Source organism: Sesamum indicum, linkage group LG2 (assembly GCF_026168435.1).
Source record: "Sesamum indicum cultivar Baizhima isolate 11 linkage group LG2, ASM2616843v1, whole genome shotgun sequence".
NCBI lineage: Eukaryota > Viridiplantae > Streptophyta > Magnoliopsida > Lamiales > Pedaliaceae > Sesamum > Sesamum indicum.
Genome location: NC_142658.1, coordinates 13,178,103 through 13,194,956, shown reverse-complemented (window position 1 = coordinate 13,194,956; position 16,854 = coordinate 13,178,103). Strand labels below are relative to the sequence as shown.

At 35.3% G+C, this 16,854-nt stretch overlaps 2 protein-coding genes across 4 annotated transcripts; one reads left to right on the top strand and one right to left on the bottom strand.

Annotated features, from left to right (window-relative positions):
* The first annotated feature begins 1,449 nt into the window (after positions 1-1,449).
* Positions 1,450-8,262, top strand: LOC105155626 (uncharacterized). The gene is made up of 8 exons (XM_011071523.3): positions 1,450-1,734; positions 2,473-2,597; positions 2,722-2,759; positions 3,986-4,096; positions 4,201-4,280; positions 5,903-5,939; positions 7,001-7,042; positions 8,040-8,262. Exons 1-8 carry the CDS (start codon positions 1,522-1,524, stop codon positions 8,105-8,107), a joined length of 714 nt encoding a protein of 237 aa, XP_011069825.1. The 5' UTR covers positions 1,450-1,521; the 3' UTR covers positions 8,108-8,262.
* Positions 8,263-10,321: 2,059 nt separating this feature from the next.
* On the bottom strand, positions 10,322-16,021 carry LOC105155624 (uncharacterized). 3 transcript variants are annotated; one of them, XM_088877460.1, is made up of 16 exons: positions 15,820-16,020; positions 15,633-15,718; positions 14,915-15,230; positions 14,699-14,778; positions 14,223-14,323; positions 13,946-14,068; positions 13,740-13,809; positions 13,034-13,120; positions 12,737-12,802; positions 12,548-12,640; positions 12,191-12,247; positions 11,933-12,061; positions 11,732-11,822; positions 11,543-11,631; positions 11,251-11,444; positions 10,322-10,818 (listed from the first exon to the last, which is right to left on the bottom strand). In XM_088877460.1, the coding sequence occupies exons 3-16, from the start codon at positions 15,129-15,131 to the stop codon at positions 10,740-10,742; spliced, it is 1,476 nt and encodes a 491-aa protein (XP_088733586.1). In that variant the 5' UTR covers positions 15,132-15,230; positions 15,633-15,718; positions 15,820-16,020; the 3' UTR covers positions 10,322-10,739. The 3 variants fall into 3 exon arrangements, 2 of the variants coding, with proteins under 2 accessions (XP_088733586.1, XP_088733585.1); XR_016063991.1 differs by having other exon boundaries at positions 11,562-11,631; positions 15,633-16,021; XM_088877459.1 differs by having other exon boundaries at positions 15,633-16,020.
* Positions 16,022-16,854: the final 833 nt, after the last annotated feature.

The window sequence follows — 16,854 nt, the reverse complement described above, 5'->3', positions numbered from 1 at the left end:
AAATGGGGTTAGGGTGTTGTGACCAACAGTGGAAGAATCCACTATTCCAAGCATTCGATGCAAATTTTCAAGAAATATTTGGTCAAAAAGGTAGGAAAATATACATATTCACACTGTTATGCTTCTGAACGTGTTGTCTCAACAGCTCAATTTTTAACCTATGATTCGTCACACAAATAAACTTATGATTTGTCATAAAACTTTCCACATACAAAGACAAAAATCAAACATAAGTATATCATGCCTTACCTACCAAGAGAATAGATACATAGAGTCGAAGAAAGGATATCATTCAGATCATTTTTACAAATCCAATACCAACAAACAATAAGCAACCCCAAATCTGTGCAAACAAAGGAGAATTTTGCAAGAAACTCAAATTTGCGAACCCTAATTTTACTTCGTCTTCCCAATCAATAGCATCACAACAGTCAGAACACTCGCTAAAACTACTAAACTTGTGCAAACAATGGGGAATTTTGCAAGATTTAAACCCAAAATTGCAAGCCCTAACCTGTCGTCTCTCCCCCTCTTTTTCCAACTCACGTCTGAAGGAAGAAAAACGCCCCCCCCCCCCACCCCTTGTTACTGCAGTAATAAGTAATAAGGGCATGACATGGAATTAAGGAAAAAATTAACTCCGTTAGATGGCAGAGATGGAATTAGGCAAGTGAGAAACACTTATAATTATGGGGATTTTTTTTTGCATATAAGAATAACATGGGGTTTTTTTGTCGAGTTTTCATAATACAGGGGAATTTTATGTAATTTTTTTAAAATTTTATATAGAACATATTCTAACGACGTAAATGAAAAAGTTTAAAGACTAAGTGAGAAGGACAACTTTCTCGCATTAATACCAAAATTATTTGATTTTGTAAATTTTTTGTTACCTTTAATATTTTAGGAGTGAAATAAGACTTTTAGAATATAAAATTCGGTAAAATATAATCGAATCAAATCATTTTTTTTTTTTGTATTATCAAAAAACGATTACAAACCAACATTTACATCAACTTATTATTTTTTCATCTCTATAAATACCTTGAATAATAAAAATTATATTTTAAATAATTTTATAATAATTAGGGTAAATTACAACAAGCACCACTGAGATTTACCATAATTTTAAATGCCCTTTTATTGTTTGAAATTTACAAATAACTTTTTAAAATCAACGATAGTCTAACAAATAATCTTTTCATGACAGCCCATTACTTGCTAAACGCCTGTTGATTTAGGGAAGTATTTATAATTTTTCAAATAATAAGAGAGTATTTGCAGTTATGACGACATACATATGGGCACGTTTTATGAATCTAAATTGTGTCTGTTAATAATAATAATAAAAATTAAAGTGGTTAAAAAGAAAAATAATATTTATTATTATTATTATATCTTTATTTTTCTTATCTCTTATTTCTTTCTTTGCTGTCTTATTATTCTAAACAGAATGAGCTGAAAATACAGAAAGGAGTGTGGTTGGGTTCCCTGTATTCGATTGGAAAGAAAAAGGGGAAAATGAGTAGGGTGATATGCAAATCCATATTATCTCCCTCTCTCACTTCTACTCAACTTCGAATTGCTCCGTTTCGAAGAGCCGCTTCAAGGGCTTCCCGGATGGCACCTGAACCTTCTTCTTCGTCCTCCTCTTCATCTTCATCTTCATCTTCATCTTCTTCACCTTCCCCTTCCTCCGCCATTGATTTTCTCACTCTCTGCCACCGTCTCAAGGTAACTGTTTTATGCACTTCTTGACTTGTTAATAGCGTGCTGTGAATTATTTGTGTTGAAATGGTTAAATCAATGACCTGTGAGGTCTTGACGAAGCCATGGTTATGGCAGTTGTATCTATTGGTTTTTGGCGTTCAGAGTGAATCGGTGTTAACAATGTGGGAACAGAAAAGTTGTGAGTAAGGCTTGTTGATTTTGACATGCATTTGATATTCCATTATCCTTAGGCTACGCTGGGAAGGGAATATTTTTTGACTAAGTCTGTGGCACGTAGCCTGAGTTCCGGTAGAGCACACAAAAGAAAAACTATGTTGCAGGTGGAAGACCATTTGAACCCCTAAAGAGTTATCCCTAATCAGTGAGGAAAAGAATGGTATCTTTTCGCTGCTAAGCTAATCACGTTTGTGCTTCAATATCAATAAACTAGTACAAGAATGTATCAGATGATTTGGTTGTGGAAAGTCTTTTGTCAACACAGATACTCTAAGGTTGTTTTACATATGAGAGATCCATTAACATGTAGCTAGCAGTTTGCAGTTATTGATTGATTTTTGTGTTGCCTTTCCTTTTGAACTTTGATATCTATAAGCTTATATTATAGCTATGTGCCAGTATTTGCATATTAAGCTTATGTGATTCGATGTAAACAATTGATGAAATAAGCAGACATTTATGTTTTGAATTTTTGCTCATCTGCCTTACTTAGTTTTGCTATGTTAAACTTTGTGATTTTTCCAGACGACAAAGCGAGCAGGATGGGAACGGAGAAAGGTTCAGGAACCAGAATCAATAGCTGATCACATGTATCGAATGGGATTAATGGCTCTTATTGCTTCTGATATTCCTGGTATCAACCGTGATAAGTGAGTATTTTGTGCGCTGGACTTTGGTCTTTCCTATTTATTTTGGCTAATCTGATATTCATTAGCAAACATTATAAGCATGTGTCGTGTTTAAAATCTGTTTGCCTATTCCTTCTGAATTCAGGTGTATAAAAATGGCAATTGTGCATGACATTGCTGAAGGTGAGGATTACTTACTTTTTTCCACTTTTACTAGTGCAGTCTCCTCTCATTTACTGTCCGCCTCGGAGAAAGTGAGATTACTTAATACTGGAGCAATGTAATATCACTCAAAAGATATATGTCATAACTGTATCTGAGGAGATTGTTGATGATCATTATATGTCAAGATGCTTATCTTCCTGTATAAGCTTTCTTTGGTAATGAAGCAAAAGAACCTCAAGGAAAGGAACGGATTGGATTCTGTACTAAGTACTGAAGCATCTGATAAATGACTTGAAAGAATCATAGTGCAATTATTAATTTTATGACTTAATTTATTTGAGTCTTGAGATACTAGCATAGCCAAAAAAAATTAAATCAACATGGAGATCTTGAAATAGGAGTTAAGTTGTAGTTTGAGGTTAGTCTCTATGCAATGGGGTCAGCTAAAAGTGCTTAATACTGGTTTATGGTAACAATATCATTGACCACATCAAAGCATCTAAAGCACCCCCCATGGGTACATACGTACACGCTCCCCAAAAGGAAAAAAAGAAAATAAGATGAAATGAAATAAACAAAAAATAGGAAAATGAAAAATGCTGTGGCTATTGAATCCCCAAGAGTGGTTGTCGTGAAGGCAGATTTTGTATTTAGCTCAGCTGGATATTTTATGCTTTAGTCAGTACATTGAAGCCTTTCTTCAATCACATAACATGAGGAATTTCTGTGACCAATCTGGATAATTTCTAATTTTACAAGGAATCTTCTTTAGCTGGGAATGGAGATTGTTTTCTTTATTCTTTGGGTTGGCCATTGGAACCTACACCGCCTATATCTGATCTTTTCCTTCAATTACAATTCTTTCCAAATAAATGCCTTGTTACAGAACAAACATAAGGCCTTATCAGGAACTTCCATTTTGAAATCCTGATATGCAGGCATTTTTATTGTTTTACCTATTGTAACATATTTAAGTTTGTTATTGCTTTGGTTCACACGGATCCTTCTAACTCATGTCCGCACACCAATCCTCTGCTCATCTCCTACTGTTTGAGAGAAAATGTTATCCTAGAATACTGTTGTTATTGACGATGGAAATATATGCTCCTGGATATACTTTATTATGTTTCTGATAAACATCCTTAAACTTCATTATTACGGATTAAGTTGAATCTAATTTTAGCTTGTGATGATCATTCTGTAAAACTAATCTGCCATTTATCTTTCTTGGTTCCTCTTCATAGCTATTGTTGGTGATATCACTCCCGCTGATGGCATCCCAAAGGAAGAAAAGAGCCGACGTGAGCAAGCAGCACTAAAGAGCATGTGTGAGCTACTTGGTGGAGGAGCACGAGGTATTGCATGTCTTCTTGCTCCAATATTTCTGTTGAAACTCTACTTGTGATGTGATTCATCATACTTTTTACCGGTTTGCTGGCTGATAGTATATCTAATGCAGCTAAAGAGATCCATGATTTATGGATGGAGTATGAAGAGAATTCTTCAATGGAAGCTAAGGTTGTCAAGGACTTTGACAAGGTAATTTTGTTGTTGTGGTGGTATATGGTGCTTTACAATTCAAATGTGCTTATCACTACAGTCAACCTATTATGATACACTTGCCAAATTTGGTTGAAAGTCAAGTTTGGACATGTGAGACTTTGCGAATGCATTTTGGTTATCAAAGAGCAAAGGCAAGGAATGTACTAGGAACAGGGATGAAGGAAGCAAAAAGATATAGCCATCAGTATGTTGTGTTCAGACAAAGGAAGGGATTAGAAAGATAGTTCCAGAGCTTTTCCAAGTAAATAAATCACAAATTCTTTTCACCCTCCTTTTTCTTGTTTCCAGTTATTTCTTTCTACTTCAACACACAATTACAGATCTCCTACTCCTTGACTTCCATCTGGATTGATTTGCATTCTTACTGTAAGTGAAATTAGGAGAAAAAGAAATTCTAGGACAGTCCAGCACATAAAAAATAGGTATCATTTTGTTCTTAATAACTGAGTGATACTTAAGGTTTTTGTAGTAAAAATTTGATCACCGCTATCATTTCTCAATGCTCCTATTCTTTCTGTCTAAAACATATTTGCATTCCCTAGTATACTTAACGGTATAAGCACGGGTTCTTACCAGTGACTTTTTGGATAGAAACTTTCACGTAATGAAAACTCCTATCTATTCAACTGTTACCCAAACCTTGTGGCAATCGGATTTGAGCCATTGAATGTAAAGAAAGTGAAGATATTTTCCAGTGTGGTCAGTGCCAAAGGTATATAAAGTCTGTAGTTTCACTTCCATTCTTATGTAAATGGGTTGACAACCTATTTGCGTGTCTAATTGAACTTTTGAATTATTAAATAAAATCCATTGATCCGCATGATGGTTTAGCCTTTGTTGCCATATTATCTAACTGGTATTAAATAAAACTAATGCATTTTTGAGTTAATTTGTGATTAGTAGATGACAATGGATGGCTCTCCTTTCTTTGCTTAACCGTGTTTGTCAATGCATTTGCATGTGTTATTTGTGAGTAGTAGGTGATGGACTGATCTCCCATTCTTGCTCAACTATGTGTTTTTTTGTCTATGCATCACTAGCTTACTTATGGAGGTAATGCGGTTATACTAGGGAAGGTCTTAGGAGATCCATTTTCCAACGAACCCATATGTGCAGGAAAAACCTGAGCAGAGCAATGAAAACAAGTATTCAAATAAAGAACTGAAAAATAACATATCCAAAACTCGGCCGACTTTAATTGCATGCATCTGAATGCAAAGGCATGAAAAGATGAAATAAAGACATGTAATGCATCTTAGATTTTACATTTCAGGATGTTTAATGCTATCAAAGGCCTTTCTTTTCTTCATATAGAAAAAAAGAGATGGCACCAGGTGGATGAGGTAGGAGCACTATAGAGAAATCTTATCAGTTTCTGTACTAGAGCACTTTCACAAGCTAGAGATGATTATTATACAAGTCATGCGCCGAGAGTTAGAAACTGGAACTTTGATTTGATAATAATTGTATGCATGATCGATTTAATGGGTTCTTAGGCTACTGCAGTTATTAGTTGATACATTGTTTATTACTGGAAGGTTTTTGCATTTTGTCTACTTAGTTTTATGCTTCATCTGAGATTTGATTTTTATTTTCAGGTGGAGATGATACTTCAAGCTTTAGAATATGAAAATGGTAAATTGGCATGGTCCATATTCTTTCAAGTATCTTGAAATATTTTGATTTTATGATCGTTGGATCTTGATGGAGCCATAAGCAATGGTCTCTTGCATTTTCCTGTCACAAGATTATTGGGACTTAATAATTGCTGGACTCCTATATGAGATTACTCCTATTGCAACCTTGTCATGCACACCCTTTTTACATCACTAAGCATTCACGCTGGGCATGTAAATGGATTTTTGATTTGCTGTTGGCATATCCTTTATCCTCACCAAACTTCATGAACCTTGTGGTTTCCCAATGTCATTCAATTACAGACTTAAGTTTTTGACATTGTCGGATACCTGTATTTTAAATATGTGGCACACTAGGATAGTGTAAAGAAAAAAGAGAAGTCTATGTTTTTCATCAGGCTATAACTTATTATATATACAAGCATGGACATGTGGGAACTGCATGATAGAATGTAGACTATTATCTAAAATATTAGAGACCAACTGGTGATGAACCACTGTATATTTCAAGGATTGTCAATGGTATGCAATATTATGTGGCAGTAATAGCTAATTTCTTTTTATGGTACATGGTCTGGATTGTGAACCTCGGCAACTTCATTCCCATTGTTTGCCTAGATCTTGTAATGATTTGATAACAGGTAGTGACTGGAAAATGATGCTATAAACTCAATGAAGTTATATTCTGCACTCTGTGGCCATGTGTGGAGAACTAGGTTCTGAATGATGCAACTGGGAAGTTGGAATGGGAATAAGGTTTCCTATGCATGTCACTTTACATACATTCATAGTGGTCCAGATAATTAGCATATAATGTTGTGTGGTATTGGCATTCAGGGGTTAATTGCTTATATAAAATGAAATACTCTTGATAAAACAAGGACGGTAATGTGCTTAAGAAAATCCTAAGGAGTAGTTAACTTCTGAGCTAAATAGTTGTACCCAATTCTTCTTGCTATCAAAAATTTATTGCGTCTTAATCTTTGTGCTTCTGAGTTGTCCCGCTAAAGTTTCCTATTATTACGGTGACATTGAAACTGCTATTATTCTTGTATGCAGATCAGGGCAAAGATTTGGAAGAGTTTTTTGAGTCAACTGCAGGTGTACCATATTACCTAGTTTCTTTCAATTCAGCAGTGCTTTCACCTGTTCTGCCTGCACTTTACCTTAGTAATCACATGCATTAAGCTGCTGCATGCAAGTTGCAAGTGGAATTCTTAAGCTCCTCGAAAAGATTATGATATTGCAAATTCTTATTAACTGCAATGATAGTGAGTGTCACTGTGAAGTATTGCTCAAAGACCATCACATGGTGGTTTTCTAGATAAGGGGGGTTGGGGGACAATCTAGGTCATGAGCTTTTCTGTTGGTACTTATTTTGATGAATTTCATTTATGATAATAGAAAAGAAAATGAAAAAGACCATGCGAAATAACTGAAAGTAAAGGATGATACATCTGTATGGAAATCTATATCTTCATTTATTTAACTATATAGAAGTACGAGTAAGTTAGAAAGTTCCTTCAATTTTTGTATTCCTATCATAACTTGGACTAACAACTAAAAGTAGTGAAAAGGAAAATATAATTGGACTTTATGGGTTAATAACACCAAAGTTTGTTTAGTCTCAAACTCTTTTCAGAAAACTTGTAGTCTGACTCCATTTTATCATAATTTCCTTGAATACTTTTAAATGATTCTATTTCATATGTAATATAAATCTATAGAACTTCCCAATCACAAGTCATGGAACTATAGCAAACTTGATAAAATGATCACAATGATTCCGTAAGCATCAACTGCTCCTTAAGAACCTAAAAATTGGGGTTCCTGATTATACTGAGTGTAGTCCCCTGGCTTAATTGTTATATTTGGATAAGATTAAGATAGTTCATTCTCATCTACTAATTAGCTAAATACGCTTATGTGTAATAGATCTACAGAAATTTCCTAATATATACTGGCAGATAAGTGCTTCCAGCATTGATCTCCACTTGTAAACCAGCAGAGCATATGCTAACTTTAGTACTTCAGTAAATGGGAAAAATTCATAACTTTGAGATGCATTTACATTACACTCTGTTTTTTGCCTTTGTAGGGAAGTTCCAAACTGATTTGGGCAAAGCCTGGGCTTCAGAAGTAGCATCAAGGAGAAGAAAGCAGTGACCTCTTACAAGAAAATTTGTGACACTTATCACGGTTGACCCCTCTTTCTAGAGGCCAGTTCTTACAATGTAGGTGGAGTTGTTAACTGTTCATATTTGTACTCCAGGATGATTGACAGAAAAGATACTTGGGAAGACGTTATTTCTGTTCTTGAATCGCTATGTTGTCATACTTTTATGTCTCGTTTGTCCTTATATTTCCTATGGTTGCGGTGGGTGGCTTCACGTTCCATGGTCTGGAATTAAGAAATTGACTACTGAATACGTTGGTTCCGAAATCGTGTGTTGTAGATTTCTGTACTCAAGGGCATAGGCCAGAACAATTCAGAAGTTTCATATGCTCAACTTATCTGATAGATTACTAGCAGGACGCCATTTCTTATTGTAAATCATGAATAATTATGGACTGGAGATTTAATCCACCCGTATCAGATCTTGTTTCTTTTTATTCTCTTTGGAGTTTGGTAGACACGATCTAAATTCTTAGTCATTCAACATAAGATCCTTGTAAGGTCCTCGTAGCAGTAGGCGTTGGAATTGATTTCTTGATCATATCCCATTTTAAAGTTGGAAATTGAGAGACTTTACACAAACCACAGACACTCGTACCCGCAAATGTTTTCTAGTTAATTTTCTACAAGTAAAATGGACCAAACCTACTTTAAGTGGAATTAACCAAACATTAGCAACGACAGTTTTAGAAGTTATCTACACAAAATTTTCATTAAATTTCATATCTTAGATGTCAATGGAGAAAAATCATTTACACTATTTGTACTGTATATAGCCCAAAATATTATTGAGTACACTATAGAGCGAATGCATCAACTTTCACCAGAAAATAGAAAACAGAAGCAAAACTCAATAGAAAGATATGGCTGTCTCCTCAAATTTCTTCTACTTTCTGCTACCCATCCTTGTTTTCACATCAGGTTACATACTGCATGCGTAAAGATGGGGTTGAATGCAATTTATCCTAATATGATATGTGAAATGAGTAAATAAATCCATGTGCTTCATTTTTCAAAATACAGAGGCGGAGTTTTTTCTTTTGCTCAACTCTCATATTACACAAGGCTAAATTGCATTTTTTCCCATAAAGATGTAATTAAACACAGAAATTTATCACAAGAATAATATGTATTGATATAGATTCAGTTAACATGTTTCTTTATTATTTAATTACGAAAGTATTAGTGCAGTAGTCAATGAAATGGTTTGTGGAGCATGCAAATGTGCAACTGAGCTCGGAGCCTGTGATGTTAATGGCGCTCAATGTGCTGAGAGGTGTGCTGCAGGCTTCGGCGGCGAAGCCTCGTGTAGTCATACCGGCAGGCCGAAACCATCTGTATGTGTGTGTGTCCATAATTGTCCATTGTCGTGCCCCATCCGATCTCAATCACGTCTACGAAATTTAAGTTAGGATACAAATGAATATTTATTTTCTCTGTTATAATATATACTAGCCGTCTGGCAAATTGTTTCTATATACATACGGGTAATAAATAGTCTTTCATACTTTAAAATATATAATAAATCAGAATAGAATATAGGAGTTAAATTAATGTAAAGCTTAAGAAATTAAATACGTTAGTTATCTTATCAATTGAAGGACATTTTTGAGTTCACTGAAAATTGGCGCAGACATTTTTGAGTTCACTGAAAATTGGCGCAGCACTCCAAGAAATCTTTTTCTTAGGATCGTTACAATGTACATAGAACAAATGCAAAAATAGAATTCTAAACATCAGTATATGTTTCTAGTAGTCCTTGGTAAAACAATCATAAATTTCTACATAAATTCTAATGAACTTGAAACTTGGATCATTTGAAACTAAACTCACATAGCTTTAATTCGATATAAGGTTCGCCCAATTTGACAACCCTTTGCATTTTGAAAACATGTCTGTAAGTCTACTAAAATACCGTGGCGTGCTGAAAATGAGAAGACAAGTTTAATTCTCTTGTGAATTCTCAATAGGGGCTCCGTAACAATTCTTTGGGGTTAAAATCGTCACTTTATGTCTATAACACCTCTTTTCTTTATAAAGTATAGTTGATATTCATAAAGAATTAAGATATGTACATGTTTATCTAATTTCTCAATGCGTGGACGAGTTTTTCTGTCCAATACCTATTTCACATTAGCCCCTTATTATTCAGTTAGTTTATGATTTTTGCCATCGATAAAAAGGAAAAGAGCGCAATGCTACCATTTGACTCTGTGGGAGGCAGTGAGCTTCTTTTTATATAATTAGCAATTGAGAAATGACAGAATACCTGAGACTTCCTATACAACTGTTGTAATCTCTTCAAAGAGTCTTTTTCAATACTGTCAGTCACATGTAAACTTGTATTCGCCGATCCCGGCATTGTTATGGATGATTTTTCGAGAGTAGATTCATCGATTCTTGCGTATGCTGCGATGATTCCATCTTGATCTACATTTCTTATCAAGAAAAACGAAAAATGGAACGACGACGTACCGTTGGACACTGTTATTTGCAAATGTTCATCACTTTGCTGTGGTTCTCCTCTATGCCAAGATTCTGGTGCTGCTCTAAGTATGTAATTGTAGAACTGTGTATAGTTCCTGAGACCGAAGACTGTAGGTATTCTCTTACAACAAATTTTCATGCAACAGCTGCTTGCTTGTCTGCCAACATTTCAGCATGTTGCTCTAAGTACTGTCTGCTGTTCATCTCTGTCAACCTGCTCCAAACAACAAATTCCCATTTTCTAGTCCACACATATGCTTGTGATGAATTCCATGTACATATATATATATATATAAGAATATTCGTTATAGCCGATTACCATGATGAAAAGTAAAAAATCATGGCTAATGTTAATTAATCACGGCTGCACGACAAATATTAACCATTGTCTTTGCTGGCGAGGCCAGAACATTGGCCATAGCTGAAAACCACAAGGGATCATAGCAAATGTTGATTGATCGTAGTTAACACTAGAGTTTTTGTATTAATTTTGTTTTATCGTGGTAGAAAATATTGATTTATCATGGTTTTTAAGCTGTAGATAGAATAATTCATTTTTTTATAGCGAAACAATCATGTGTTATGTGTAAAACTCAGGATTATTCCCACTTCCTTCAGGCCAAAAACAGGATAGAGAGCCTCTGACCTACTGATGGTGCGATCTTTGGCGAACCCCAATTCATTGTCCACGCAAACGTCGGAAACATCAGACTTTGTTGATCTTGAAGAAGTTCTGCGTGCCATTTGCTTAGCTTCAGCTATTGTCACTATTCGGTCGAAAAGTTCGACCGGCATCCCCTCAGCAGTGCACAATAATCTAGCCCGATTCTCATACATAACCTGTACGAGCGAGATAGAACAGGAGCGACATTCGTTTTTTTTCTTTTTCAACTACAGTTACGTAATTTGCAAAAAATGTACGAGTATAAAGGACTAACATCAACCAAAGTGACGAACCGATATGCAGCTGTCTTATTGGAGAGCCCGAAAATCGGCACACCTTCCAAAGCCAGCGTATGAAAATTCTCTGATAAAAAGGAATGCGTCGCTAAGTACAAGGAAATGACGCTGTAAAATGAATCCTATAGTCATAGAACATCATAAATCCTTATTTAGAAATGACTTACTGCATAAACCAAAATAGTCTGCAGCTCCAAGAGGCCTGTCACACAGTTCCTCGAAAGGAAAATATGCACATCCATTGGCGCCCAGTGGAACCTAAGAAGTAATCCAATTGAAGAATAAACGTTTAAGTGAATCTGAATCTAGACCATCCCGTTCAAATGGGTTAGGAAATTAGCTATTCGTGGAACAGACTCTCGGTGTACCTGCAGTTTTCGGCCCATAATGACTTCAACCTCTTGTGGAGTAGCTACATGTTCTCCAATTAATTGTTGAAATTTTTGGTTGAGAAGGCTGGACAAATGTCTGCCGACAAAATAGAAACCTTGCTCTGCCTGAAATGCAGTAAAATCAATTAACCATTTGCACGAATGCAATCGAAAGGAAATATCTTGTATGTGTAAGAAACAAAACTTGACATGAACACTGCAACTGAGTAAGCCAGAGAGGTCTAAGAACTGTACCATTGTCATTTTCCGGTAGTCCAAAGATGAACCGATTTCGTGAACTACACATCTTTCCTACATCAGAATCAGATTCTATTTCATTACGAGTTTAACTTAATGAAATCAGAGAATTTTATACTTTATACTTAAATAAATGTCTTCAAGAAAGAAAGCACTCATGATTTTATCGCTTTGTTCATCGTGTACTAACAAATGTGTTGGTCCATATTCATATTTAAAAACATAGAAATTTTTTTGATCCCAAAACAGATGGCGATATTTTCGGAACATCTTTCAGAGTGGACTCAAAGACTATTAAGATCCATCTTTTTTTGGCAATTACTTGTGATTGTAAGAGTACACACATACACGTACCTTTAAAGTGGCGATAAAAGGAAGAAACAGGTCCCTCTGTAGTCCTCCTTCATAAAGATTATCCGGTGCTCGATTTGAAGTAGCAACGAGAATCTATTCATGTGCAAGATCACAATTTACCTACTTATTATGCTACACAGCAGACCATCAGCATGATGGGAAGTGAATGGGGATGTTCAAATTACTTACAGCACCATTGCTAAATAGATGTCTGAATAGGCGATTTAGAATTAAGGCATCGGCCACATCCGTTACCTAAGGAAAGAGAGATGAAAAGGGAAAAATTAACAACTGGCAAGAAAATAGAGCAGGGAGAGAGATGGGCCGATGACAAGTCTGAGGCTCTTCTACCACGGATGCCTCATGCTAGAAGTGCCAGCACCTCCATTTGATCATACAACATGCCAAATATGTCTTGACTAGGAAGAAAATGAACTGACTGGATAAAAGCAATAAAATGGCAACACGACGCCAGTTCAGACGTACCATGAATTCATCGAGGCATAACAAGATAGAATCATCTGATAGCTCTCCGGCAACAACTTCTAAAGGATCTGCCACGCCCTTGTGCTTCTGCAGTCAGATACTATGATGATGTTGAATGATAATAGCACACATAATGTTTAAAAGTCGAGAAGAACTACATGAGTACATGGATAAGGTAATTACTCCCTACTTTTGAAAAAATCAGACACTTTCGAGTTTGAAAATTATAACAACCAGCAGATGATCACAAATTATAATGTTCACAAGCAAAGAGCTAGAAAACTACCAAAACTCGTTAAATTTATCCTATTTTTTTCACCATCGACCTGCAAAGTTAGGCATTTTGTGCTGATGGCGTATTAGGAGAAAGTGATTAGAAATCAGGGCAGGTAAATAAAGGTTTTGTTCAGTCATAGCTGCAGATGGTAGCAGACTGACGTGGCGGTTCAGGAACTCGGAATTTTGTGCTGAAGCTATGAGGTAAGGAAATTTCTTTAGAAGAATTTTTGTCAAAGGCCTCATCTAGAAAACCAATGTAGACTAGTCTCATCCAATGTCTACAAAATGGATGGAGTAATTATTGTTTAGGAATCAACCCACAGCACAAAGTACAAGCATGGGACGAAATAGCTGGCAACGAAAACAAATCTTTACGGCAGTATGAGATAATCACTCTGGTAACAAGGAGCTGAGGAGAGCATCATACTTGCAAACGGCAATGAACATTTAGCATGAAATCGTGGAAATGGATCCTCTTCTTCCTCCAGTTGCAAGGCCTGGGAAGATATAGAGGGCATAACAGAATTAATGATAGCACCTTATTTTGTTTATTGTAGGCCAACAGCCACAAAGAGATCATACGGAACCAATTACATTATCGGAACAGACTATTAAGCTCTGTTTAATTCTTACAACTGATCATAGAACAAGTCCATCAACATAGTCTTGCCGGTGCCAACTCCTCCATAAAGATAAAGTCCTTTAACGGGTGCATACGAAGTTTGGGGTATGAAACGCGACCACAACCACCTACTCCTGGAAAATTTAAACAATGAAAATGCATGCCAGAAGGATGTTATCAAGGAGTAAGGAAACAATAAAAACTTGATAAATTGATCAATACAATAGAAATTTTCTAGTCATCAGAGGTGATCCATGTCAGGAAACAAAGGTGTCATTAACAACGTACCTCCCTGCTTTCTCCGAAGTTGCATATCTATCCAACCGGCAAGCTTCTGCGTTTGCAACAAGCTCATCATACAGGCTCTGAAGCTCTCCTAAGGTTCCTTGCTACAAAGCCATAAATTGAATTCAGGCATCATTTTAGGAGCAAAAGAGAAAGAAAAGAAACTGATCCGAAAATGAGTTATTTGCATAACTTTAAGAAGTAGAGCTGCATTCCAAATCTAAGGAACTCAATCATGTTAGAAGGAAAATAGGTTCTTCCCAGTCTTATCCACTTCCATTCCGAACGTCAGTTTGGCCAAATTCTTCCAATTAAGTTATTCAGTTTTAAGCACAAAGTGACATAACTTTGCAATCAACAAAATATACTGCTCCAATTTGCATTTGAACTAACCAAAAGAAAGACAATTACAGAAGTAATTTCTGTCCCCAAGCCAAGTCAATTATGAAATCACCCAAAACAAAATATTGAACACCCACTTGGCAAGCGTCTCCATCCAAAAGTTCACCAGCAGCTATCCTCCTCTCATACTCCACGAGTGGTCCATCTCTGCTTACTTCTGTCATTAATTTGTTAAAGCAGAAAACAGGAAATATGAGATCTTTAAACTTACTAAGCTATAAGTTCGACACCTCTAAAGTGATAACAACGTATGAATTTGAACTTATAAAGTTCAACGCTAAGAATACTACAACCTTCATTAGTTACTTTAGTGGCATCAGCTGAAATAACTCTGGAGATCATGTAAGATGGATGTCTACATCGATAAGCGCCTACATTTCTTGATAAGCTGTATAAAGAACGGATATTCATATCGAACCAAATATCTTGTTTCCTTGCAGCTTCACCAAAAATGGAGTTCCCTCGAAAAGCAGGCCTAAATTTCTTTACGGCCCGAATAACTGCCCTCATTTCCGGGTACAAACCTCCACCAAAGTTACAGCGACTCAAGAATTTCAGCAGATAACCAAAACTCAGAAGCTCTTCAATAGAACAATATGCGGAAACAGGCTGCAGGGGAAAAAAGACATGGGTAAAAATGATGAACAGAATCTGGGATATATTCTCAATTTCAGAACATGCCCCAATAAGCCCAAAGAAACTTTTAACTCTTCGATTCACACCGTTCATCAAAGAATCAATCTTTTACTCTAACATCAAGTTGGACATACAGTCTTGGACTTTTTTCTTTGAACACAGTTGATAATTACATCAACCGACTCAAGTACGCCAATCAAGAACTCAAAAAATACAAAGGGCCAAAAAGCAAAAAAAGAAAAAGAAAAAGAAAAACCCAACTAAAAATGTCATTGCATTACATTCATCTTCATACAAATTCCAATAACAAAATCCAAAGTTCTTGGAGTCAAAATAAAGATTAAAAAGAAAGAAACAAAAAGTCAACAAGCAAACCTGATTACAGCGAATCGGCAAAGAGTGAATCTTTCTTCCAAGATGGAAATGAAATTCTTGTGTCTCATGCAATCCAAACCATGTACCTGTGATTGTTCAGACATGCACATGCATGATAAACACAAAGGATAGTTGTTTATACATGTATGCAAGTATCTTGAAAGAGTGTATTAATTGAAGAGATTACAGAGAAGGTATCCTGTAAGTATAAATTAAATCCAATCTCTTGGGAGAGTCTTGGAGAGAGAGAGAGAGAGAGAGAGTATGAGATCTGGGCTTTCTCCAATTGTTTGTGAGCTTTTACACTTTATGTGCTGTTTTCTTGGTTGTCTATATTCACTATCTCTTCTTGATTCTTGAAACAGGTGAGGAAGAGAGGTACAGTCAATAATTCAAAGCACTTACTAGTGTCTATCTATATAGATTACAAGTCACTTCTCATGAAATCGCCATCCATCTTTCAATTACAAAACTGCCCACTTAAAACAAAATTTTCGACAATCTCGTCAGTAAGACCTAAACGAAATTGAGGTCTGATACATTGATTTATTAATTAACTGAAATAATTTTTGTTATGGATGTGTTTTTGTCTAGTTGTTAGGATAATGACATCAACTTTTACTTGTTTTCACTAAAAAACAATAATGATAAACCTTTTCTAAGAAAAAAGAGGACACTTTGGTTGACATCTCATCTTATTCTATCTCAATTCAATTGAAACAAAAACATAAAATGAGGTGATTCTAGATGTTATGTTAGCGTGTGTTTGGTTAGTGTGAAAAGTGGGAGCATAAGATAAATAAAAATAAATATGAACGAAGAAGAGATAATTGGTGTTTGGTTAGCGAAAAAGAGATAGAAGTGCAGTAAAAATCAATTTATATAAACCCTTTTGGAGTCCAATTTTGTTTTCATTCAAATTTGAGCGTAAAAGTGGAAGTATAAGGCTAAAAGGACAAAAAGGTACAGTTTTTATTTTTATTTACGCTATTATCCATATATATATATATATTTTTTTATAAATTTGTTTTTGCTATCAACAAAGGTACTGATGTTTGAACTCGAATTAGTTATAAAAATATTATTAGTAATTTTTTTATTTGAACTAAACAGTTTTAAATAAATGAACAATACTCATTTTGATGAATATCTTTATTAATAAAAAATATTCTTATTCTTATTTGATAAAATATTTATATTAATAAGGTTTTTAAATTTTTGA